Source organism: Sebastes umbrosus, chromosome 19 (genome assembly GCF_015220745.1).
Source record: "Sebastes umbrosus isolate fSebUmb1 chromosome 19, fSebUmb1.pri, whole genome shotgun sequence".
In the NCBI taxonomy this organism is placed as follows: Eukaryota; Metazoa; Chordata; class Actinopteri; order Perciformes; family Sebastidae; genus Sebastes; species Sebastes umbrosus.
Genome location: NC_051287.1, coordinates 13531863 through 13558982, shown reverse-complemented (window position 1 = coordinate 13558982; position 27120 = coordinate 13531863). Strand labels below are relative to the sequence as shown.

Sequence of the window (27120 nt, the reverse complement as noted above, 5' to 3'; positions counted from 1 at the left end):
AACCAACACATACGCGACTGATCATATAGCGCTGCAAAAAAGTTATTAATATGTTCCACATTTTGTGCTGCATTAAAATAGATGCAAAAAAACTGACATATTATATTTACATTTATATAAAATCACCCTCTGTTTAAAAGTATATAAGCGGCATTAATATTCAATAACATTGCAAATTCCCCTACTAATTCCCGATTAATAAAAGGTTAACTCATCTTATCATAACATGATTCAAATCGAAATGTGTTTCTGTTTATCACTGTCAAACCGGTCTGAAGTATTTAGGTTGAAATGTTTTAGAGTATAAATAGTTCCAATTACATCTAAGAGTACAAATGGTAGTAAGCATATGCTTTATCTGTGATTATGAGGGGGTTCAAGGAAAAGTTTGAGAACTACTGTTCTACATAAGTGGTATAACATTTTAAATCCTGAGCTGTAGAGGTTGAACTATTCCTTTAAAATACCTAAAATTATCCAGTAATTCAATAAAAAAAAAATTAAAATAAGAGTAAAACACAACAAACATTATATTGTTTTTACATTAAATGTCCCATTCTGTTAATAATCTTGCGACCCCTTCATTAATTTAACCTGCAACCCCTTGTGGGAACTGCTGCTCTACATTATTACATTTTTGATTCTCAGCTACTTTTGCGTGTCTGCTGTGGGTACAAGTAAACAGGAAGAGGGAGACTCCATGTGTTCTGCATAATCTAATTTAATTCTTTGGAGTGAAAGCAGCAATTTTTTATCGAGACCAGCCGTCCAGCTTTGGAAAAGTTTCAAGATAAAATGTATAATGTGTATAAAAAAAACGCCAGTCTCCTGTAACTGCATGCAGAGAAATCCAAACTTTATTAATAAACTATAATTTCTGTGTTTGTCCCAGAGTGTGCGAAGGAGCTGGACATTGTGATCGTTCTGGATGGATCTAACAGCATCTACCCCTGGTCCAGTATCATTGATTTTCTGCGGCGTTTCATTGAGAACATTGAGATCGGTACTAAACTCTCACAGGTCAGTTGCATGAATAAATGATTTTTGAGGACTCTCTCTTTTTGTTTAAAACATATGGGTGTAGGCAGTGTTAGACATCAGGTTGTGGAATCAAACATGGATGAATGGGTTATATAATATTAGACATAGAAAGAGGATGAATGAAGGAAAATACTATTTGCTGCCAACTCAATTTTTCATATTATATTTGATGACTTAAGTGCGCTCCCATTATGGAATCTTCCACATGGTGCCAACAGTGAGAATAAGTGTAACATGTCCTTCATAAAGCAAACTCTATTATGAACTGAAGCCTTGAAAGTAATTTTAGCCTTTGCCTTAGTAAGTTATACCTTGAGTGTATTTCTGTCCACTTGTCTTGGATCGCTCCTCGATTGGGTGGTTAGTTTTTATTATGGTTACATTGATCTGGCTTGGAGCTTGTGGAGTTTTCCAGAGGGGAAACACTGGAAAGTCTTCTCGCTGTGGAGCCCGGTGGTTGTAAGTCACATCTTCCATGGCTGCTGAAGTCCTCTGCCTTCTGTATAAAGAACATTGTGTCATATCAACCCCACCAGTGCCGACCACATCCTCGGCAGACTGTCTGGGAGGGGAGGCAGAGAAGAGAGAACATAGAAGGAGAGAAAAGGAAAAATGAAGTTCAATGTAGGATAACGTTTATAAGAGGGTGTATGTGTGTGTGTTTTCCAGGTGGGGATAGTGTCCTATGGTGAGACTGTGACTCACCGTGTCAACCTGAGCCAGTTCGACAACACTCATGATCTGCTGGATTTCGTTGAAGAACTTCCTCAGCAGACCGGCTTCAAAACCATGACTTTCCTGGGCATCGATACCGCCAGGTACTCATCATTAACCCCTCCCTTCTTCATTTAGGTTAGCCTGGCTACTCCGGGCCACAGTTTTTGATTACGTCATCATGGTCTGGCAAGGTTTAATAGGCATTTGAATGGGACCGTGTCATTTCAAGTTGGCTGGACAATGGGCAGGCTCCTTAATTTAGACATCAACATGAAGCCTTCCTATTGGTCAAACACATCGCTCAGTGAGCTGTCATTGGTCAGATTTCTCCTAAACTATCCAGCAGAAGTTCCCTGATTGGTCCAACATGTATCTGGTCAGAAATAGTGGATGTTTTCTAAATCTTGTTGCGAAAGCTGAGCTTAAAGGCGAGCTCCATTGATTTTACACATCAAAGTCTGTTTACAGGTGTCAGGAGGCATTGAAGACACATTGAGATCCGATCGCTCAGACCACATTCAGATGTGTTCTGGGCCACATATGGACACATTCTTTTAGCAGTGTGTACGCAAATATGTCCTGGGCCACATTGAAGGACCGCCTACTCATCTGACGTCCTGCTGGGATCTGCGGGGTCTCTGTGCTCCTCGTGTGAATAGACAGGCAGACGCGAGCGCTTGTCTGCCTCACAGCATGGAAACGGCTTCTGTTGCTCTACTGTATTCTGTCGCTACAACTGTATTTTATTAAAATATATCTTATCTATAGGCTACATGTGTACAGACTATCAGACTAGGCACAGGAAGTGCATTATTATCATACTGTCAGAGATGTGTCTGGGTTTTTGTTCTGGTGCTCTGCACGGAGCTGACACCCGCCCGCCCGAAGCTCTGTACGGCGTTGTTGCCTGGCAAAGGCCGGGGACCGCCGGTACAATAACCTTTTATTTCGATGTTAATAAAATGTACCCAAATTCACGAATATGTAGGATATTACTACTGACATTCCTATAATATTACATCACAACATCTGCTGTATTAGCCATGTGTTTAAGTGTTTATTTGCATATAGAGCAGGGAAGTGAGATCCGATCTCAAGAGGTCACTGGAGACTCATGTGGAGACGCATTCTAATGCCAGGTGTGAACAGACGTAAATTAAAGCTGTCCTCTTGTGATCGGTTCACTCAGGACGCATGTTAATGCCAGGTGTGAACAGGGCCTTAGAAAGAAGTGAGCTTATCAGACCTCTGTAGCTCCTCATCTCTCCTTGAGGCTCGAGCTACTAGCCGCTACTACCTTACCTTGCAAGGCAGCTGGATTCTTGCCAGAATCGCGGGATCACATATCATACAAGAATCCATCTTGTTAGGCTTCACTTAATGCTTTTGTGTCCAGCAAGCCAGATCATAGACTAATCAGCATCCTGTGAGGAGCTACTGGCAGCTACGAGCGTGGCTTAGGTGTGTGTGTGACGACACAGAGAGGCAAAAAAAACAATGTAGATGCTGCAATAGCATCAGTTATATCAGAACTGGAAAGTATTTCTTCATTGAAAGACGAACAAAGAACGGCACTGAAGGTGATGTTTTCGCTCTTTTCCGGACTGCCGTCTGCAAGAGTTTGATTGACAGGTGGTTCATCTAATCATCTGCCAAGTATTTTTTGAAAGTGCTTGCCCTTTTCCAAACACGTGCTCCATCAGTTTCAAGTTTTTTTGACTGATTAATGAAAATTTTGTATCAATCAGGAAAGAGGCCTTCATGCCGGAGCGCGGCGCCCGACCTGGGGTGAAGAAAGTCATGGTGATTGTGACTGACGGAGAGTCACATGACTCCTATAATCTGGACACGGTCATGAAAGACTGTGACGATGATGACATCGAGAGGTTTGGCATCGCTGTGGGTACAAACTGTTTTCACGGATTATGTTAACATCTACAGTATGTACTGTGTTTTATGATCTTAGGAGGGAAAATGTTGTGTTTACTGTGCGGTTTATTAAGATGGTGATTCATATCAGTCAACCAGAATTTTATAATTTTGTCAAATAGCAGGACGGATCAAAAAAGCTACATCATTAAGATAACTGAACAGTTTCTTTAACAATTGTTTAACCATCATTTAAATCAGTTAGTTATTCACTCTGTTATACTTTTTAAACCGTGATGTTATTAAGATTGTTCATCATTTTTTTCCAGGTTTTGGGAGACTACAATCGTCAGAACAAAAGTTCAGAAGAAGTGCAGAAGTTTATCAGGGAGATTGCGTCCATCTCCAGTGAGCCGTTACACGACCACTTCTTCAACGTGTCTGATGAGGTGGCGTTGTTGACCATTGTGGATGCTTTGGGAAGGAAGATTTTTGCTTTGGAAGGTAAATATTGGCCCTGTAAACACACATAAAGATTAGAAGATTGATACCAACTTAATGTCTTTATGGTAAATATGAAGCTACCACCAGCAGAAGTTTGGCTTAGCTTAGCATGAACCACTCTAAAAAAACATTACAGCATCTTTTAAAGGACTTAAGTAATGGCAGTTTCTATTCTCAGCTCTGCTTTGAGAAACACAAGTAAATAATGAGCTCATTAAACTTCATATTTACTGTACTGATATGTGAGTGGTATCAATCTTTTCATCTTAGGCTTACTTGATGTCACACTATTCCTTTTAAGAGGACATTAATTTTATAGAAAAATACTTTCTTGATTCAACAATTAATCAGCAATGTTAAAATGAGATAATAACATTTCATTATGTGCTGTTTATTTTTATATAAAAAAGGTTAAAATGAACTTTTCCATCCTCAGCCACAACTGGTAATTTCACCTCCTCCTTTGATATGGAGATGTCCCAAGCTGGGTTCAGTGCGCATACTTACAAAGTAAGTCTAAATCCAATTATTTATGTGATGAATACACAAATACCTTATAAGTAAAAGTCAGTGGCTTACTGTAAAATCACTAAATAACACACCGAATGACAGAGGAGTGCATCATATCTGTAGATCAGGGCACAGTTTACACGTCTGTAGGTGTTTAGTTTGAAAAAGGAACTGTTTATTTTTATGTGCTTGCGTGCGTATGTGTTGGCATGGCTGGATGTTTGCTCAACTAATGAACTCATCCAGACACAAAGCCACAGTGCTATCTCTGGTGCATCTTCAACCCTTTGGTGATTCACCTCGGTCAGGAGAAGCTTCCAGACACAGCCTCTCTCTGTCCTCACGCTGCTGCAGACTTCAGACTGATCGTGTTTGGTCTGATTGCATGAGAGTGTGCTAGACAGTCAGAGAGAATTCGAAAGGCATACACGAGGCTTGTTCAGCACGAGAGACAGCGAGGGAGGTTCAGTCAGATGTTTGTTCACTACTATAAAAACAACTGGAGTTCATTCATTAGGTATTTCCTATGTCTATTCAAAGACTTCTTACGCATCTCTTCCTGCTCCTGACTCACGTTTATCACCTCTTCAATCACCGTGTCCGCTGTCTCCGTGGCTGCAGCGGCTCATTCAACCGGACGCAACCAAACTGAGTCGTTCCGCTGTGTGTTAAACACGTGAGGCCTCGCTTTGAGGGTCAGTAGCGGGAAAGAGCCTCTTGACGCAGTTCATTGTGACTAATGATGCATGTCATGTCCTGTTTGACCCCTCCCCTTCCTATTAGATAACTCTGTTTCCTGTAGATTAAAAAAAAAGATTGATTGACGTTTTGTTTCTGTTTTGTTTTCTATTCGACTATATTTTATTTTAACAGAACTGGCCCTGACTAATTTGGTGCCTTAGGCAAGATTTTAGCTTGTGCCCCCTACCTTTTGTATGCTTGCAAAGCGCACCCTGTACTGCATGCAGGATTGACAGCCTCTTAACCTGCTTATAATATAGCTACCATATTGACCTTGATTGTGAGACACCCTATTTTGTTCAAGACTCCTGCCTGTCTCATTGATCAACATGATCTTAAAATTGGAAATGTTCTCCTCCTCAGTTCTTGGTTTACTTGGCCGACTTTTAACCCTCTGAAAATGATCTGATTGGCATTAACATTACTGTCTTTTTTTTGCGGGTTTCAGTTTTTAAGACAGTGGACATAGAGTGGTATCATATGAATCTTGAGACTGCGATGAATCCGTTGATACCAAACATGTCATGCTAGCTTACTGGGAAAAGGGGGTAAACACCTCACTGGTAAACGTCAGTGTTATGACCGGCTGGTTGTGCTTCCTCCGGCACTTGGTGCCCGACGCACAGCGCATGATGCGTGTGTGCCTTGTGGCGGCGCTGTATTTTATCCATGTTATTGATTTTTTGTCTAATTTCTACGAGGATACATTATTGATTGACCTGTCAATCTTTTATTTCCCATAATAATGAGTTAATTAGTAAAATAGTGAAAATGCTTATCACAGTATACAAGACCCCAAGATCATTATAATTTTTTTATTATTACTTTTTTAATTTACAATGATATGAAACAGAGAAAAGCAGAAACTTTAACTTAAACTTTAACAATTAATTGATTATCAAACTTGTTAATTTATATTCTGTTGATTTTGAATAATTGTTTCAGCGCTACTATTTTGTCTTTTTTAATAGTGATGGAAAGTAACTCAGTACATTTACTCAAGTACTGTGCTGAAGTATAATTTTTGGACTCATACTTGGTATTTCCATTTTTGTTACTATAGGTCCTTTTTATTCTTTATTTGACAGCTTTAGTTACTAGTAACTCAGATTATATATGCAAATATATGTTTAACAAATACAATATGTTTATAGATTGATCTACCCAAAATCCACCCAGTGCTTACATAGTAATGCATCAGTAATAACACCCCAACAATATATATATATATATATATATATATATAATATGACACTCTGAGAAGGGCCTTTCTGCATAATGAATGCTTTAACTTTAAGTACATTTAATGATAATACTTCTGTACTTCTACAAATTTTGTATGCAGAACTTTTTTTTTTTACATTTTGTTAATGTTTAGGATTTGAGTACTTCTTCCACCACTGTTTTTGGACCACTGTAAAGATGACAGTAGTATTTTGTACACCAATCACTAACAGAAATCGTCCTAATTCTTCTAATCTCATATCCGACTGCTCCTGATATCGGCTCTGTTGTCTCCTGTAGGAAGGCGTGTTACTGGGAGCAGTGGGAGCGTATGACTGGAACGGGACGGTGGTAATGCATACTGCTACAGGAACAATCATTCCAGAGAAGATGCAGTTCTACGACCCAGAGACTGAGGCCGGGTACGAAGGACTCGCTGGGTACCTCGGTGAGTTCACTCGTAAAGTCTTAAAGGCCCTGAAAACATAATTTCTCATTCAGCTTCTTACTGTGAGTGGAGATCCACGGATGTATAATAGGAACTGGATACAGGACTCAAAGATGGTGCCAAGTCACATGAATGAAAATTGCTCGTCGGGTGCATAAGCCAAAAAAGCGTTGTAGCTTCCAGAGCTTCTGCGTCGTGCGGCCCACTGCACATGTGCTTTAGTGTTTCTTCCGCCCATGCGTTCCTGCAAAAACACAAAAACATACACCTGTTAATAAGCTGGATAAAATGCAGAGAATACAGCTTTTGCTCGTGCATGAAGAACTCTATAGTGTTTTTGTGTTACACAGAGAGAGATGAACTAGATCTTTCAAGAGATTAGGTGAAATTTTACAGCTGCAGAATAAATATAGAGTTGCATGGAGGAGTAAGATGTGTAATTTGTTGAACTCAGATGCCTCGGTCTCTTTGTCACATAAATAATACACACAGGCTTTTCTCTCCGTCCTGCTGCCTTTTATGGCCCGTAGAGCAACCGCAGCATCTTAATATCAAGTTATTTAATCAACATGTCATTAGAAAGAGCACTGGTGGGTCCAGGCTCGCGTACTGTAAACTCAGCTGCTGGCACATGCTCAATGAAGCTCATGCGTAAATTCAGACAGGAAGACTGGGGGTGCAAGCTCATTCATTCTCATTCATTCTGGTTCTCTCTCTCTCTCATGGGCTATTAATATGTCAGCTGATTATGGGCGTCTCTCTTTTCAGTGACCAATCAGAGCTTGCCATATCTCCCTCAACCAATAACATGCTGCTGTCAAAAGTTTAAAAACCATTCTCCTCTATGAGTTTTCAGTGTCAGCATTCAGCACTAACGGACGCGAGCAGCTCGATGCAAACGGCAAATAGTTCACGTACTTTAATCCAGTCTCGTGGCATAACAAGCGACGTCTGATCCTCAGCAGAGGAGTTTCTCCTCCCTCTGGTTCACTGCTCAGGCAGCATCATCTGCTACTCCAGGCTACACATCGCACTCGCAGTCTCGGGTAATCCAGCAAACATTATGCATTCAGCTCATATGCTCAGGCTCGTGCCTCATCAGCGTTTTTCAACAGCGTCTGGCTTCTTCATCACAGCCGCCTCGTCACTACGTTCATCCTACCTCAAGCTATTCATCTAAGGTAAAAGCTTCACAAAATTCACAGCCTCATATTACCTGGCAAGAGGCCACATATCACCTTCGAGGAAACGTCGTCATACGTTTGAATAGCTTCAATATCTATGCGTCATTCATCTCGCTCCGCATTCAGTCAGAGTTAAAACATCCCGGGTTCCTCACAGAAGAACCGGCGGATTCAAAGTCATCTGCTCAATAAATCCACAAGTTCAGCGGGTACATCAAACCGGTGGTCTCACGGGATCCAGTACTAGTAGATAACCAGCTGTCTTTTAACTAGTTTTCGAGGTGTTTGTTCAAACTGTAACACTTTTCATTCTCTCGGCGCATCACGGCTCAAAGAGAACTAATACCGTAATAGCGGTGCGCTCTAATTCTACAGCGTACAGGGTTACAGACTCTGGACTGAAGCAGCCTTCTGTTCCTGAAATCTGTGACATATATCAAACTTCGGTTTACTTGAGTAATCTCGACAACATTATGTGTTTTAAACCCTACAAATATCACTCAGCATAATTATAAAGCATCGCAAATCACGTGGAACCTTAAATACGTGTATTACGGTAATAAGCACTGCAAGTCTCATACGCTGTTTTCATGCTGTCTCCATCTAGTGGCGCTTGTACGTTCCCACAAGTCCTGTGTAATTGGACTTAAATGCAAGTTAATACATTATAGTCATCATATCAGTTAAAACTCAGAGTCAGTATTGGCTGCATTGGGAACAATTCCATAACCTTTCAGCATATAGTAATTCAAGTGTTCTGAGAGATAACTAGACTTCTGCTCCTCCTCATGGCTCCGTTTTAAGGCTTAAAAGATCTAACCCTGGACGGGAGACTTTGACCAATCACGGGTCTTTTCATCAGAGAGCGTTCCTATCGGGTGTGCTCCGGTCATGTGAACAGAACTCGTTGTTCCTTCGCCAAATTCACAATGGCGGCGGCGTCACAAACCTTCTCATCTCACAGCTAAACTGTGCACTACAAGATGATCTGAGAAAATATGCGGGAAGAAATAAACATTAACGTAACAGAATATTGATTCATGACAGCCGGGTCATAGACGACAGAAGGGCAGCAGACCTCAGATCAGCTCTTACTGCCTGTTTCCTCCCGAGTTGAGGTCTTGCAGATGCGTTGGGAACAATTACAGATAACAGTACAATACAAAATGTTTATGAAAACATTTGAGAGAGAAGTAGGCATTACAGTAACAGAATATGATTCATATAATCATAAACTGGTCTGAAAGTCGGTAGGTGTTGGCAAAATGAACATCTCGTGGCTCTCATGGACGGCAGCTGGAGGCAGATTCAAAACCATGCTCGAAATAAATAAATAAAAGTCACATCGTGGTAAAGGAAGGGCAGTGCCTCTCGGAAACAACAAAGCCTTATGGCTAATATATATATGCGATGGCTGCGACAAGCTTCGGCGTTCCGACGCCGGGAATGCGAATGCATTCGACGAATGCATTCGACGTGGAAACAACGTCACCTCTGGCATCAACTCATAACCACGGTGAAGCTACGGTTCAACTGGGACATATGGCTGGGGACGCGTCGCCTTCTGACATATGCTCGATCATACGATCCACTTTAAACAGTGTTTAGTCATGGCTGACCTCATCTCAACATCACACACACCTGTGCAGTGGCATAACGGCATACATTCTTCTTCACGAGCAAGCAAATTACACAGTCTCAGTTTCCACGGACACGTCATCCGTGGGGTTTCTTTTGGGGGAGAATATAACGGTACGGTCTCAGCGCCAGCCTCCCTCTGGCTCCAGCGTTCATCATAGGCTCGTGGGCTACATGTCGGGGCCTTCATCGTGTCCCTCAATCGTCGGCATCCCAATGGTAAACTCTTCGGATTGAACGGAGGCATCACTCGCTCATCTGCACAGAGGGTCATCACGACCTATCTCAGCGGCAACAGCAATTTGCGGATCCTCGGCGTCATTCAACAGATCTTCACGTTCATGCATATAACTGGTGGTGGTTTTCGTTTAGCGGCTGCATGCTGCTAATCGTCCCTTTTGGCTGGTTCCGGTTGCAGCTGACCTCGGAATTCATCAGGTATTATTCATTTTAATTCATTTGGAGTATCGCAAGCAAGTCTTGGCCTTCCGGCTAATCTCTCAAGTATGGGTTCTTTATTACTACATATTCACGTTTTATTTTGCAAAATGTTAGTACACTTCAGATCGAACGGAAGCATCACGCGTTCCTCTGCACAGAAAGTCATCACGACCTTCACACAAATAACAGCAGATCCTCTATATTCATGCATATAACTACATTCATGCATATAACTGGTGGCGGCGTTCAGTTAGCTGCTGCATTGCTGCTAATCGTCCCTCTATTTTCTGGGTCCCGTACAGCTGACCTCGGCATTTATCAAATCATCTGTTCAGATTAATTAATTCAGATCATTACAATCAATTCATTACCTTTGGATACTCCTACACTCTTATATTCTTATTATATCTTGTATATTGTATATTGTATATTGTATATTTTTAAAATTTCAATTTTTTTAATTCTATTTTATTCTAATGTTTTTATCTATTTTGTTATTATACTGTTTGACTTGCACCAACATAACCAAAGCAAATTCCTAGTATAAATCTCTTACACCTGGCAATAAACACAATTCTGATTCTGATTCTGATTATATATCTTATATTCAGCTATTTCCATTATTCACAGCTAAGGTAATTATTCTTAATCACTCTCTCGTACTCATCATCACCCATCCTATGTGTCTGTACAATCATGTCTCTGTCATGTCCTGTTGTTGTTATATTGTTTCATCTGTCAATGTTTTAATTGATCTTTTTAAGGGTCCTCGGGTGTCCAGAAAGGCGCCACTAAATAAAATGTATTATTATTATTATTATTATTATATGCTGGTCTTATGACCTCTCTATTGCTCTGGTCTATCGTGACCTCCTTATTGCTCTGGTCTATCGTGACCAGAGCAATAGACCAGAGCTAAATCGCCAAAGAATGTGCTATTCATAATTTGTGCACTTTGTAATAAATCATCATTTAATTCATACGAGTCTTCCCTGATTGAATACCTAATGGTCTGACTGCAGACTTTGTGTGCTTGTCTGTGAGTGTGTGTTTGTGTGTGTGTGTTTGTGTTCCTGCCAGCTTCCAGTAGTGTTTTATAGTTTCCTCCACACAGTGAGATGTAAACAACTGGCTGAAGACGCATTTAAAAATACCCTTCAAAGAGAGTTGTTTTTCTCATGACGTCATTAAGTGCATACACTGATGTTTATGTATAGTATGCATTGACTTTAATACAGTGTGTACATGTGTATGTACATGTCTCTGCAGGCTATGATGTCGAGTCAGCATCCACCCCTGATGGAGTGCTGTACATCACAGGTGCACCGCGGTACAACCACACAGGCCGGGTTGTTATCTATCGTCTGGATGAAAAGAACAACATTGTCGTCTCACAGATACTGAAAGGAGAACAGGTGAGCCCATTGCAGTTTGGTGTTTGGGCTACTAGCCTTTGTCTATTTCTGTGTATTTTTACAGAGAAGACGTCTTTTATCAATCAGACTTTAAAGGGGACATATCATGAACGACTCACTTTATCAGTGCTCATACATCTGGGTATCTGGAGTATCTACCAACTCACAAACTGTGAAATAAGACAAACAGTTTTTTGTGGGCTGTCTAGATCAGAAAACATGTGATTCAACAAGCCATTCAGATGTGGCTACCCTTCCTATGTCACATGCAGCCTCATTAGAATATACTGCTCACAGCTTGAGAACTACCTTTGCAAAGGTGCACCATATTTTTCTCACAAGCCAATCAGAGCAGAGTGGACTTTTTTTGAGGGGCGTCTTAAAGAGACAGGTGCTAAAACGGAGCGTTTCAGACAGAGGGTGAATACAGGTATATTCAGACAGACAGTATGAAGTATAAAACTATGTATTTTTATGCCTCCATGCCGATGACAGCCGTGGCCGGATGCATTATGTTTTCGGGTTGTCCGTCCGTATGGACATCTGTACGTACATAAGTCCGTCCGGTCCATTCTCGTGAACGCGATATCTCAGGAATGCCTTGAGGGAATTTCTTCCAATGTAGCTCTAATGTCCACTTGGACTCAAGGATGAACTGATTCGATTTTGGCGGTAAAAGATCATTGGATGGATGTAAACTGCAACTTGGCAAGGTGGTAATTCTAGCTTGAATATTAAAGCATGTAAACATGTTCTAGAGGAAACCTAAAATACAAGTATGAACCTGGAAATGAGCATGATATGTCCCCTTTAAAAATGATACGATAAGATTGTATTCATCCCGAGGGAAAGAGGTAAGAACATCTTTAGAGGCCCTGATGTGCAAAACACAACAACATTGGACAAAATACAGTAAGAAAATAAAAATGTTGCTCTATTTTTTTTTGGTTTTGTTGTTGTGTTTTCTGAGTTATCATTGAGTTTTCTGTAATGTTGTTGTGTTTTGTAGATTGGTTCCTACTTCGGCAGCGTCCTGCAGACTGTCGACGTGGATGGAGATTCCTACACGGACGTCCTCTTGGTCGGAGCTCCGATGTACATGGGCACAGAAAGAGACGAGCAGGGACAAGTCTACGTCTACAAACTCAACCAGGTACAGAAGATTCATTCAAAAGAAAACTTGTGCTTTTCGTGTGTGTCTTTCACTAAAAGAGCTTGTGTCAAATTGAGATGGTGCACCCACTGATTGTTTGTCTCTTTGCTCCGTTACCAGGACGACAAGTTTGAGCACGAGTTCACTTTAAAGCCTGTCAATCAGTCCTGTTGCACCGCCCACTCAGCCAGCTGCACCAATAAAAACGAACCATGTGGCGCCCGGTTTGGTACGGCCATCGCAGCTGTATTAGATCTCAACCTTGACGGGTTTAATGACGTGGCGATCGGGGCCCCTTTTGAAAACGACCACCGAGGGGCCGTCTACATCTATCATGGAGATAAGACGTCACTGAAAGAGAAATTTGTGCAGGTGAGAACAATGTCAGTGCTGCATTTATGAGAAATATGCCAGGTTGAAATAAACCTGAATTTTCCTTTAATGTGCTCTAATTGGTTCTGTGTTTCTCGTTAGCGTATCCCTGCAGGTGGGGACGGTGTAAAGGTGAAATTCTTTGGCCAGTCCATACATGGAGCCATGGATCTCAATGGAGATGGAATCACTGATGTTGCCATAGGAGGTCTTGGAGGGGCTTCACTATTCTGGTGAGACATGGCCCATCCTCACATATAAACATTCCACCTGAACCATTACCAGCAGCGGCGCCCGTATCCCGGAGACTTCGTCTTACATGTCCGGTTTGCATTGTCTTACCCGGGTTTAGACAGCTGTGCGTGTCCCGCTGGGCTTGTGGACTCGAGACCAACAACTTCCTAATGATCTATCTGTTTCAACCCCTGGCTGTTGGACTTCAACCCGCAAAGTTTTGAAACATCAGCCCACACCATGATTTAACTTCCCAGGCAGACCTTCTCCCACAGTGTCTACTGGCAGAGGCTCAGCTGAGCTGTGTGAAAACTTCATCTCCCAAGTGGCTTAGAGTTTAAATAGGATTTGGCAGCAGGCGGCTGTTCTTCCTGGACTCTTGGCTGTGTTTTAGAAAGCTCAACAGTTGATGGAGAGAGTTGAGTCCAAGTTTTATGCTCAAGATGCATCCGTTTCTTGTTCCTTCCTTTGAGAAAGGAGTAGGGCTGCCCCCTCTCAGTCCATTAGTTGACTAATCAGTCGTTTTGGTCTCAGTTGACTAAGATTTCTTTTAGGGTTGTCAATCATTTAAAATAATTAATCGCACATCTGTTCAAAATGTACCTTAAAGGGAGATTTGTCAAGTATTTAATACTCTTATCAACATGGGAGTGGACAAATACGCTGCTTTATGCAAATGTATGTATATATTTATTACTGGAAATCAATTAACAACACAAAACAATGACAAATATTGTCCAGAAACCCTCACAGGTACTGCATTTAGCATAACAAGATATGCTCAAATCATAACATGGCAAACTGCAGCCCAACAGGCAACAACAGCTGTCAGTGTGTCAGTGTGCTGACTTGACTATGTCTTGCCCCAAAACTTCATGTGATTATCATAAAGTGGGCATGTCTGTGAAGGGGAGACTGGTGGGTATCCATAGAACCCATTTTCATTCACATATCTTGAGGTCAGAGGTCAAGGTACCCCTTTGAAAATGGCCATTTTCCTCGCCAAAATGAAGCGTAAGTTTGGAGCGTTATTTAGCCTCCTTCCTGACAAGCTAGTATGACATGGTTGGTACCACTGGGTTCCTTTAATATGATGCCAGTATCTTCACTCTAGCTTTAAAACTGAGCCCACTACAACCTAAAAATCGCAAGTTGCGTTAATGCGTTAAAGAAATTAGTGGCGTTAAAACAAATTTGCGTTAACGCGTTAACGCTTTTTCTCATACTGAATGACTTATTCCAAGAAGCGGATGAGCACATCTCTACGCACAGCTTTCGCACCTTGTGTTGTTGCTGTGATTCCACAGATGTTTGTGTTTAGCCGTCATGATATCATAACAGTCTGTTGGTACTTAAACGTGGAAACATTTCCAACTCTTCAGCTTTTAACATACTTTGCCCTATTAAATAAATCATTTATAACACACTATAATGTAGTTGTAAGAAGATATAAATGTTTATTCATGTATTTGTCAATGAATGACGATACAAGTAGATGCATGCACACAGTTCAACACACACACATATTGCCCCAAACGACAGCTACAGTTATGTTTTCTAGAAATTGGCATGTTTGCTTCATTTCCCCAGGTCCAGAGATGTTGCAGAGCTCCGTGCCAACATGACTTTCGACCCTGTTAAAATCAACCTGCAACAGACTCAGAACCAGTGTGAACACGGCGGACGCAAATCTGCGTGTGTGACAACTGAGGTGTGTTTCGTTTACAGTGTCAAATCTGACAATCAGGACGTAAACGCTGCTGCGGGTGAGTCATTCAGCATCCTAATTCATTCATTTCTCTGGCGCCTCACTGTCAAAGATGTTGTGTTTCATTACTACGTGTTTTCTTTACTGTTGTGCTCTGCAGAGATCCGCTACCATCTGACGCTGGATGCTCTGCGTGCAAAAGCCAGGGCCTCATTTATTGACACGGACGATAAAAGTGATCGCAAGATTACCAGGACATTCACCATCAAAGACAGAGAGAGAAAATGTGTGCGAGAAACCTTGATGATGTCGGCAAGTACTCTGATCTTTATGATGTCCACATGGGGTTACTTACAGTTTCTGACCTGTACGAAATCAACCCCAAAACTATGTTTTTAACCCTATATCCACAAGATGCAGTAATCAGATCAACTGGATGACTACAAATTCATTCATGAAAGTTATATTCTAGGTTTATTTGAGATATAAATAGTGTTTTGAGCCAGAAAGGAGACAGGACAAAGCTGTGAGGAGGAAGACCTTGGTTGTAACATGAAACAGACCCGTCCTGATCAAAGCATGCCGAGTACAGCGCCGTGCTGCTCTGAGTGATAAATTATCCGTAGGCCCTCGGAGAGTTGGAGAGAAGGGGACAAAGGGAAAGAGAGAATGAAAAAAAATGTGACAAAGTGGCATTCCAGGTCGAGGAAGATCTCTACAACTGGCCTAACAGGCGCGTCACACGCTGTTTATCACAGTTGAAAACTTCGTACGTTACAGCTACACCACTTATGTGACAGTTAAAGCCATGTGCGCAAAGTTTCTCATTCCACGGCAGCAATGGATTTCTCTGATTAGCTGCCTCTAGGCGAGAGACAGAGGAACTAATCAGTGGAAACAGCTGCTGTTGCTGATGAATACCTGCTCTGTTCTAGTGTACCAGTTTGTGCAGAAACTTCCCACATGGTCCGGCGCAGAGAGGGTCAGAGGATTTGTACCACAGCTATCTTACCTGAGTCCAAGATGGACCAGACCCAAATCTGAACAGATCTGAACAACTGTACGAACCACAAGCAGATGCATCTTGAATGAATCCATGTCCAAAAAAAGAGTTTAAAACTGAGTGTCTGCTGAAGCGTCCTTTACGTTACAGTATGTAGCTCCATATCAGTGATGTGCCCGACTAATGCAGCATGGGTTCCTCACGTTATACTCTCTCTCAGGCTCAAGAAAGACTCATATTTGTGCCAATCTGATGACTTTTCCAGTAATGGATGCTTCACAGCCGTTTTGTCACAGGTTTGTTGACACGTTTGTAGTTCGCCAAGTGGGGAGATATCATCAATGTCTGAAATTCCTAACTCTGGATCACAACTCAGAGGCTGACGTGGGCATTTTTTCTGAATTGGTTGCTCGTACTTACAGTCTGAATGATATGACTCTGACATAATAAGCTGCAACAAAGTTTAATAAGAGAATCAAGAAGCCGTCGATCAGGCATGGGCTACGTCCCAAATAGCATACTTTCTGAGAGGCTCCATGCTGGTTGGAGACGCGTAGCCATGGTAACCCGTACCAACTTCAGTCTGAACTATTATGCCTAGCAAAGTGAAATCTTATATTTACTCTTAAATTGAAGCGTTATTGACATTACAGAGCTGTCCTGTCCCTTTTTCCAGGACCGCCCTGACTTCCGAGACCCTCTCATGGTGTCTTTAGAGTTTGAACTGGCTGATGAAGACCAAGGCCCCGTCCTGGATGAGAGCCTTCCCAGATCCATCAATAAGACAGTAAGACAGTGTTTCATATCACTTGTAAGAGTCTCTCTCAGCACTTTTAAGTATGAACCGCCAACATAAGAACAAGCAGAAGATTTATTAGAGTCACAGACAGGAAGGATCTGAACCTCGTCTTGAACATCCTCCATCTGTCTGTCTTTATAATCCAAGAGTGAGGACTGGTTGTGTTCTTGTCTGGCTCCAAACCTGCTGCTGTTACACTACATTAGCATCTGCAACAGCTGACTGCCTTCTTTCAGTGTTTCCCGAAGACTGCATTAGTGTTTCAACACCAAACAGTCAGGACAGCCTTCCCACACTCCCTCATGCATACTTGTTCTAACGAGAGTCTCTCCAGATAAGTGTTGCAATGAGTGATGTGTCCAGATAAAGAGGGGAAATATTACACGAGAATTCAGCTTCAACACGTAACAAAGACGGCAATGACAGCCTGGGTGTGTGAAACTCACAGTAGCAACAACACAACCTCCCCTCACGTCTAAACACAGGACCGTATGCGATGTGTTTATGAGCCTCGACACATCCTCAGTGGCAGATACCGTCACACAAGCTAGGAAGCGTTATTAGGACCTCTCCTGTTATTGTTATTGAAAGGAAGAGAAGGGACACTCACACAGAAAGGGGAAGTCATCAAACGGAAGTTTTTCTTTTGACATTGTGCTGCATATGATATTCTCTCGCCCTTTCTTGGGAGAGTAGACACTGTTGATCTTAACAGTCCAGTGGGAGAGCATTGAGAATGGGAACTAATTTGACTGTGACCCTCACACACACTCTGGGGGAAAAGGGAAAGGAAATGAAGGTCATCTGAGTTCACCCTTTTAGTCAGTGAGACACACAAATACACAGCAACAGCAGCCGATTTCTGCTGAGGAGCTTCTGAAGACTTATTGTTGTTCAAGTATTTTTAAAAAATCCCTAAGACTTTGAATGGTAGGAGCCCGTGTCTGGCACAAAGTGAGGAAGAATGCACTCTTTGAAGGATGGACTGAGAAAATGCATTTTTGACTGAAGGATGACTTCTTGAAAATGTACATCTCTATCTTGTAGATTCCCCTGGTGGACTGTGGAAGCGATGAGAAGTGCATAGCTGACCTATCTCTCAAAGCAGAGCCTAGTGTCAAAGAGTAAGTGGAATTTGCATTAAAGCATACAGCATGTTCACGCTGTTTCAAGTCTGTCGTACATTGAAAGAGTTATTGGTCGCTGTAAATGTTCCTCCTGCTGTTATGTAACTGTAGTACACTGCTAAAGTTGTATATCATGTACTGTATCTTTAATTATAGTGTCTGCTAACATAGTCATTAAACCCCTCCAGTGCGTGACTGCGCCCTTGTGGGGAGACGGGTGCATCACAACCGAGCACGCTGACAGTTTTCATTTCCCTCTCCAGGATGGTGATCAAAACAATCAAAGACAAGATTGACGTGAACATCAACGTTAGAAACAGCAAAGACAACGCATACAACACTAAAGTCATCCTCAGCTTCACATCCAACATCAACTATGTTAAAGTAGAGGTGAGATTTCTAGTTCTCCTCCGTCTGTATCATTTTAGTGTAATATGGACTGAGATGTGTGTATGATGATGTTTGTTTTATTTTGTATTGTCAGCCGGATAAGGAGTGCACGCTGAATCACACAAAGGTGGAGTGTGCTGTTGGATACCCCTTCTTGGGAAGCAATGTAGAGGTTAGTTCCAGCATACGTTACTTTCATCAGGCTGCATACTACCTGTATAATTTACTACTGCTTAATATAGATGTGATGTGATCCACAGGAAATCTTCAAAGTGAGATTTGAGGTAAATCTCGAACACATCCAGGAGGTAATTCAGATCAATGTGACGGCTACAAGGTGAGACAATCAGCACAGTATTTATTATTTCCACGTTGAAGCTGTTTGTCTTAAATATGATTCTGTTTCTGTTTGTGGAGTTGTACAACTTAGTTTTTTTAATTTCCCACAGTGACAGTGAAGAGCTGGCTTCCACCCTGCATGACAACATGGTGCAAATCTCCATCCCTGTGAAATATGAAGCTGGACTCATATTCTCAGTGTGAGTAGCTGCACTCCTTACTGATCACATTGTAAAAGCAGGAAAAGCACAGGTGTTTCTAATAACATCAATGACAGAACTGTTTTATCATGTAAATGACATGTATTATTAATGTTATTAGTTATACCTGTGTTTGACAAATCCAAATTTCTTAAGAGCTCTTTCACAAGCCAACATTTAGTCCATTTTAATCAAACTCTGTTGCGGTTCGTTTGGGCAGTTTTGAATGCAGTAATTGTACTCTGGACTGTTTCCAAGCGAACCAAATCACAGGCTGACTGTGTGGGCATTTATTGAGATGGACACAGGTAAATGACAGGTTAACATGAGTGGCAGAGGACTGACCTGGACTTCTGTAGAAGTTCAATGTTTGCATAACATCTGGGCCGAAGAGAACATACAGAGTACGCTAAATGAAGTCCACAAAAATAGTGACATTTATAAAGGGGATAAACTGGAGGAGAAGGGATTCCTGCGCACAGGAGATCAATGCCAAAGTGAAAAAACTTCAACGGCAATATTTCAAAGTCCACGATTCGCTGCATAGAAGTGGCAGCTCTCAAGACGAAAAAACATAAATTTGCTCCTTCGTACACGCCCCTTTAATTTGTGCACTGTGAAACCGAATCAAACCAATTAGAAAACAAATCAAAAGTATGAATTCCACTCTTATTTGGACTAACCAAACGGACTATGACTTGTGAAAGCGCCCTTAAAATAGAAATATTTTGGTACCCCTATACAATGAGGCATATCCTGGACTGTAGCTAATAAGGACTCCTCTCATGGATGGTTCATTATGGTAGCTATAATCAATATTTTTATATTAACAGTGGATCGCATGACGTCTTGTTGTGTTGCCCCCAGGTGGACAAAAATACATCAGTGCAGGTTTAATAGTAATAAGAAATGACTTAAGACCTGTAAACAAAGTTTTGGTTTCATAGCACCTAAATGTTGATATTTGATGTATAAACAATGATTTTGAGTGAAGTTGTGATTTAGAACGGAAAAACCTAATATGATGTTTTTATTTTAAAATACATCTTTTAGGCGTCCTGTGGATGAACACGTCATCGTAAAAGAGGGTGAACAGTATCCCAGTGTAATCAATGAGACCAGGATGATCGGAGAGGAGGTCAACATCAGCTACACGGTAACAGAGATCACATCTGGCGATGGGTTCATATAAATATGGAGTATATAGCTGCATGCAGGTGTGGATGGTTTGGTAATCCAGATACGGTACGCTATATTAGTAAAATACCTCTCACATCTCTTCAGATGGAGAAGTCAGGTGATATGGTGACTCCACCTCTTGACCTTACAGTGATGTATCCTCGCCTGTCGCCTCGGCAGAACGACCTGCTGTACCTGATACACGTAGCCAAAAGCCCAGGGGTATGCATACACACACACACATACACATGTGGACATTTATCTAAACACACAGGCCAACCTTCATATCTGCCTCTCTTTTTCTCTCCAGGTGAAATGTAACGAAGCACAATGGATCAACCGTCATAATATTAACCCCGATGTTGTGAAACCTGATCCAAAGAAAGAAACACTCAGTGTCTTCCTGCTGGTGAGTGATGAGCCTCTTTGGGGGTTTATTTTGTAAAGTCTGCTGACCTGAGGGGTGTTTTGCTTATTTGCTTATTTAATTTTCGGGAAATTCTGTTTCATAAAAGAGGTTTAAATAAGCCTGACCCAAGTTACCAAGGAAACTGGTCCCTCCACACTAACCCGGTCCTGGTCAGGACCGGGTTAGTGTGGAGGGACCAGGCGTAGCTTCACCTCAGGATTAACCCATATTATAATCAATCTGCCAGACTGAAACACTGTGTTTCTCCCTGAAGGTTCCTCTCAACTGTTGAACAGTGAATATGAGTCAGTTTATATTACACAACGTCAAAGTTATCACATTTAGAAATAAGCTGCACTTATTATATAATTAAAATCTGAGCTCATACTGTATCTTTTTCAGTCTTGAGCATCTGCACAGTACTTTTTAAATGTACCTTGATTAAATTAAAGCTAATAAATGGCCGTTGCCTAAAGCTGTAGTCTCATAATATGCAACATTTTCACAATTTGTTTTGTCTTTAAATGTCACTCAAATAAAATTAAAAGGAACAGACACACAGACTCCATCTATTAAAATATAAAAGGGACATGCAGTCTATCTGAAGCTCAGAGATGCACCGATTGCAATTATCTTGGCCAATTCCGATTTTTTAAAAGTCTGACATGCCGATTACGATTTTTGTTTTTAAGAACTATAATTTACAGTAAGGCTCCAGACTTACTTTTTTTTTACCACCATCCCAGAACCATCCTGAAAAATACTTTCAATCGTCAAAATGTAAACCGTCAAAATTCGAAATGTTATCCTTTTACATTGTTATTGTCATCTTTAGTGGTTATTTGCATAAAAAGACACAATTCAAATGATTAGGAAATTAAATATTTTATTTTTATTTAAATACTTGCTTTAGTTTAAAGATCTTGGCAGTAGTAGTTTGAATGATGTATTATAAGCTGCTTAGAGCTAACAATAGTGTTAAACAGGTCATAATTCTATTTTATCTATTAAATCTATTTTATATTGCTGTGAAAACATCTCCTTCAAACAGCTGTATTTATTCAGTTTAGTTATAAATATAAATAATATAATATAATATAATATAATATAGCATTATAATTTACCTTCGCCCCCCCAAAAAAAGTTATAGTTTATAAAAAATGTTAATTATCTTATGTCATAAGATAAATTACCTGACTGGAGTCCTATTTGAAATTTCAAAGTTGTTTAAAGGTTTGTGTCTTACACACATTAATGCAAATATTTATTTTCAGCACTTATTATACAAAGTAACTTCACATTATACACTCGGGATTTGAACCCACAATTGATCGGATCAGTGGTTGATGTTTCAAAGTCAATAAAGTTCGAACAAAATAACAAAATAAATAAAACATAAACCAGTCATCATAACTTTCTATTTCATTAGCTCAGAGTTGGCTTTATGACACAGATGAATCCTGGTTTGGATTTGGATGTGTGTGTGCTCCTGTCTTACCATGTGATTTGCTCTCCAGAGCTGTGAAAACCTCGGCTGTGCATCGTTTACCTGCACCATCCCCAAGGCTAACATCAGTCAGGTCAACGTTACATTCAGAGTGTGGAAACCTACGTTCATCAAGGTGGGTTCAAGGTGACACATGGGTGCTCATTTTGGTCTTGCCTGTGTTTGATTTGTCAAAGTGAAGAACTTGGAATGACTGACAGCTATCTGACTGATGGATAGACAGGAAAGCAAATGTTTAAAGGAGATTTTTCTTCCAGGCCGAGTTCTCCAGTCTATATATGCTGGTGAACGCCACGCTGGGGATCAGAAACACTGCCCTGTTTCAACTGAGCGGCAGTGACAGGACCAGAAGTGTAAGTCATGGAGGTTTTTGTATTGGATGTTTGTATTGTCATTAAATGCTTGTGTGTATGTGTTGGCATGTATGTGTACACTCACTCTACTCTATGTATGTGTGTGCCAATCAGGTGAAGATCCAGGTTTCAAAGGAGTCGCTAGGAGGAATCCCTATTTGGATCATCATCATCAGCATCCTGATAGGACTACTGATCTTAGCACTGGTCATCTTCGCTCTCTGGAAGGTAATATACAGATCCAAATATACATATTATCAACAAATAAATAATGCCCCATATAACTTTTGGGGTTTTGAGTTTACTTTTGGAAAGCTGTTTCTCCCTGTTTCCTGTTTTGATGCTCAGCTAAGCTCACTTCATATTTCACGGACAAACATGAGAGTGGCGTCGATCTTCTCATCTACTTACTATTTCACAAAATGTCAAACTATTCCTTTCCTTTAGACTTCTAGTAGGGAGTTTTCTAACTGAGTTTTGTGCTCCTCCAGATGGGCTTCTTCAAGAGAAAATCCAGGGACTACTCAAAGGAGGACATGATGGACTGAGATATCCAGACATCCAGCAGCTCTGTGACCGACTGCCTCCAGAGCCATCAGGTCGCACAAAGTGACAGGCAGACTTTTAAACAAGACAGACAGACGGAGGAGACGCCATATGACCCACAGACAACTCGGGGCTACGACACCGTGACGACCTGGAAAACAGCAATGTTTCCTGTGCAGACTAATAATGTTTGCAAATACTTCCCAACCCTTGTCCTTTGTTGCTTTGAGCACTCGGTTACAACACTGGGGCTATTCAGACGGTCTCATACACACAGAGAGTGCTTAAACAGACACTTTTCTTTTAATTGTATAAAGTGGTTGGCACTCTGTATTTGAGGTATTTGCAAATAGTATTAGATCAGCTTCTTTCTTGCAGACGTACATCAAGTCGGGTCAAGCGGTTCAAGAAGAGGAGCCAGGGAGGAGGAAGAATCCATCACTCATCAGGCATCTGTTGGCAAAGTAGCATCGATCTGTATTACATACAGCAGTTTTCCAAAGACATAAGAGCTACAATAGCTGCACTCCAGCTTTAGAGGAAAAAAGTACTCAGGTTTTTCTGTATGAAGATCCAATGTCGCCACCTCACATCCTTTTTATGTCATTACAGCAACGACGTTCAATGGTCTGTTCGCTCCGGAGACATACAATATGTGAACTTTTCATTTGTACGAGCGGCCTGTCTGATAGCTTAGACTCCTGTTTTACAGCTGGTGTGTCTGATTAGTTTTATGAAACACTGTACCTTTTAGTATTTTTATAGCATTTTGTTTTGCTGAATTTTAACAATATAAAATGGCACATCCTTAATTTCAAACTGTTGGCTAAAGACACTGACCTGAACACAAGATTTATGTTACACCAAAGTTGCAGTCTATGCTTTTATTTTTTATACATTTAATGTTAGTTAACCAATTCAAAAACACCAAAGAAAATCTCGTCCAAACTTCGTTTTTTAAATGTTTGTAATTAGTGTCACCGTGGTTACTGAGGGATACAGAAAGCCTTCATAATCCCAAACTTTGATTGTACTGTAAATATAAGTAGATGCTCAAAAATGTAAAGACAAAAAATGTACATAATTGTGTTTGCTATAATTCATGTAATTTAAGAGATCCATAAATCTTTTTTTTTTTTTTTTTTTTATGATGATGTTGCTCAGGTGCTACAAGTATCATGAATGATGACATTAACATTTGACATATACCAAAATGATCTGGCCTATCTCGCAATTTCAGAGCTGATGCAAATATGTAAATATTGTTATATTTTGATGAGAAAGTATAATTATTCTGTACTGAAGATGAGGGTTTGTATCCACTACTTTGGTTTTATTTGATTGAAAGCCTGGTGAATGTTGAGGTGAAATACGAGTGTAGCATATTTTGATTTCAACCTTTTTTAATTTGCAAAAAATGGAGGGTAAAACTTCTTCCAATGTAGAAATATACAGTATGTATAGTCACCATTCACCAGCCGTTGCCATACAGTTAATGGGATTCTGGTAGGTGGTTAGACAAACTACAACATGAACACAAAGCAGGCTCAACGTCCCCCTATATGTGGTACACAGTACCTTACAAAGTTCTTCTTTCATGTTTTCTGTCTTGTTTTTGTTTCCAGAAGTTGCACAGCTACACGATGTGTTAAAGAGATTATATTGTATATTGGGGAGACTGGGTTTCTGCCTCTTCCTCGACTTTCTCCCTCACTGTCATACAATAAAGCTGAGGGAAGAAGAAGAAGAAGAGGCAGCTTTTTTGATATTGAAATACTCCTCAGCTCGCACTCTCCACTGTTGACATGAAGCACATGTAATAAGTTGTATGTACAGAATGTGTAACTGTTGTATGGCTACATCAGGCTTATGCACGAGGGTGAAGTCATGAGTCTCTCTTTGCTCTCTTGAGGTGGTCTGGGATTGTGTTCTCAGATCTTACACCTCTATTAACTTCTGATAAGGAGTGAGGCACAAAGTGAGAGTCGTGAGCTCCACCCCAGCCTTCTACACTGCTGTGAAGTCTTCATTGTAATGCACTGGTTTGTCGTCCTCATCAGCACAGAAATGAACTGAATCTTGTGTACAAAAATAAAGACTTTTTACGAAGATGATCATCAATTCTTCTGCATTCGTTCAGACAAAATATAATCTTTTTTTTTATCAAAATGTAAAAGTTGCTGCTGGTAGTTCTGTCCATTAAATGTAAATCACTACCGCCTACATATGTCTCACTTCTAATAATCATCCTAACATGAAAAGAGTAAGAGGGGAAATTTGCAGTGTACAGCAACAAAGGGAATAGTGCAAAAAACAAGATGCATCAGCTAACAGTAAAAAAAAGAGTGTAAAAGTGTAACAAAATATGAACCATTTAAATAGAAGGAAGTATACAAATAGGAGCAGTATATACAGTATTGACAATAAACAGACTATTAACAAAATTGCACAAGTGGAAAATATTGCAGAGTATGAATTACACCTAAGTAGTAATAATGATAATGATATTGCACAGTCATTATACAGTATAGTGCAGTTATTGTCGGTTTTTGGTGTACTGGGAGCAGTGCAGGTTGTGGAGTCTGACAGCTGCAGGAAGATTAGAGATCAGAGATAAATATTGTACTTTTCACTCCACTACATTTATTTATTATTACATATAGTTACTTTGAAGATTAAGAGATTACATACAAAACATAAACTGAGAACACATAATGCATTACAGATTAAACTACCACTTTATAAATAGGACCTCCACCAGCTACAACATTAAAATCAGACGGAATAATAATACAGTAATATAACACTGACAGTGCATTACATAATACATACTTATTTTTGAAGTATGTAGGTTTTATTTTTATTTTTTATTGTGTTATAAAGTGATTACAAAGCAAGTGAAGACATGTGCAGGGACATATATAAAAAAGACCAAAATATATTATACAGAGAAAGACAAATAACAAAGTACAAAAACAAAACAAAAACAACACAAGGGGATAAAAGCAGGTTGAAGAATGTGTGAATGTGTGTGTATGTGTGTGTGTGTGTGATGTGGATAATGGGTGTGTGTTTGGCATTGAATGAGGCTAGATGGTCATATATGACATAAATTAAATGAAATTAAAGTTTGATATATGTGTGTGTATGTATGTATGTATATATATATATATATATATATATATATATGGATAAAGGATATGTGTGTATATATTTGACCAGGAATATTTCAAACGAAACATTGGAAGGACCCCTGATTTGTGTTTGTGCTCAACTCTTCGGCTTAACTCCTGTGCTTGTTTTATGCATGTCAGTGCCCTAGATGATAGGGTGTACTGTCCTAGACCTCTAACAATTTATCATGATTTATGTTTATTTAATTTATTTATTTATCTATTTATTTATATTTATTTTTGTACACTTGTTTTTTTTTGTTAGTGCACTCTGGGTATTGCCATGGGTGGGTGGGATATCTATCAGTCCAAACATGTTTGTGCAATGGATTGTCAAAGTTGTATTAACAAAATTCAGAAATAAACTCTGTTTAAAAAAAAAAAAGAAACACATATACTGTACACATGCACACATATCGTTATAATATATATGCTTTTCTGAGCCACCTTTATGAAACACCTCTGTGTGTGTGTGCTCCTGTCTTACCATGTGATTTGCTCTCCAGAGCTGTGAAAACCTCGGCTGTGCATCGTTTACCTGCTCCATCCCCGAGGCTACCATCAGTCAGGTCAACGTTACCTTCAGAGTGTGGAAACCTACGTTCATCAAGGTGGGTTTAAGGTGACACGTGGGTGCTCATTTTCTGTCTTTCCTGTGTTTGGTTTGTCAAAGTGAAGAACTGGGAATGACTGACAGCTATCTGACTGATGGATTGACAGGAAAGCAAACGTTTAAAGGAGAAAATATGTACAATTTTGAGGATTTTTAAATATTTTTACTCAAGCATTTCCATTTTATTCTTCTTTATGCTTCCCCTTTACTCCATTTCAGAGATAAATATTGTACTTTTTAACTCCTGTACTGTCCTAGACCTCTAACAATTTATCATGATTTA

General features: G+C 40.3%; 1 protein-coding gene and 1 long non-coding RNA gene across 3 annotated transcripts in view; one reads left to right on the top strand and one right to left on the bottom strand.

Moving 5' to 3' along the window:
• Window positions 1-26882, top strand: part of itga1 (integrin, alpha 1) — a 58522-nt gene extending 31640 nt beyond the window's left edge. The window contains exons 6-30 of one of the 2 annotated variants that reach the window (XM_037752134.1): window positions 893-1020; window positions 1711-1859; window positions 3507-3657; window positions 3957-4131; window positions 4568-4641; window positions 6907-7054; window positions 11587-11732; window positions 12742-12885; window positions 13006-13257; window positions 13360-13490; window positions 15082-15257; window positions 15360-15511; window positions 16879-16989; window positions 18049-18125; window positions 18392-18518; window positions 18613-18690; window positions 18779-18855; window positions 18968-19057; window positions 20111-20213; window positions 20342-20458; window positions 20547-20645; window positions 22163-22267; window positions 22410-22505; window positions 22620-22733; window positions 22997-25165. In XM_037752134.1, coding sequence (XP_037608062.1) covers window positions 893-1020; window positions 1711-1859; window positions 3507-3657; window positions 3957-4131; window positions 4568-4641; window positions 6907-7054; window positions 11587-11732; window positions 12742-12885; window positions 13006-13257; window positions 13360-13490; window positions 15082-15257; window positions 15360-15511; window positions 16879-16989; window positions 18049-18125; window positions 18392-18518; window positions 18613-18690; window positions 18779-18855; window positions 18968-19057; window positions 20111-20213; window positions 20342-20458; window positions 20547-20645; window positions 22163-22267; window positions 22410-22505; window positions 22620-22733; window positions 22997-23053 — 3077 coding nt within the window. In that variant the 3' untranslated portion in view covers window positions 23054-25165. Of the gene's footprint in view, window positions 1-892; window positions 1021-1710; window positions 1860-3506; window positions 3658-3956; window positions 4132-4567; window positions 4642-6906; window positions 7055-11586; window positions 11733-12741; window positions 12886-13005; window positions 13258-13359; window positions 13491-15081; window positions 15258-15359; window positions 15512-16878; window positions 16990-18048; window positions 18126-18391; window positions 18519-18612; window positions 18691-18778; window positions 18856-18967; window positions 19058-20110; window positions 20214-20341; window positions 20459-20546; window positions 20646-22162; window positions 22268-22409; window positions 22506-22619; window positions 22734-22996; window positions 25166-26730 lie in introns of those variants that run through there. The other variant, XM_037752135.1, reaches the window with a different exon arrangement.
• LOC119477907 lies at window positions 4016-12891 on the bottom strand. Its single transcript, XR_005204342.1, has 3 exons — window positions 12754-12891; window positions 7116-7298; window positions 4016-4144 (listed from the first exon to the last, which is right to left on the bottom strand). It is a non-coding gene; the product is annotated as an uncharacterized LOC119477907 (long non-coding RNA).
• Window positions 26883-27120: the final 238 nt, after the last annotated feature.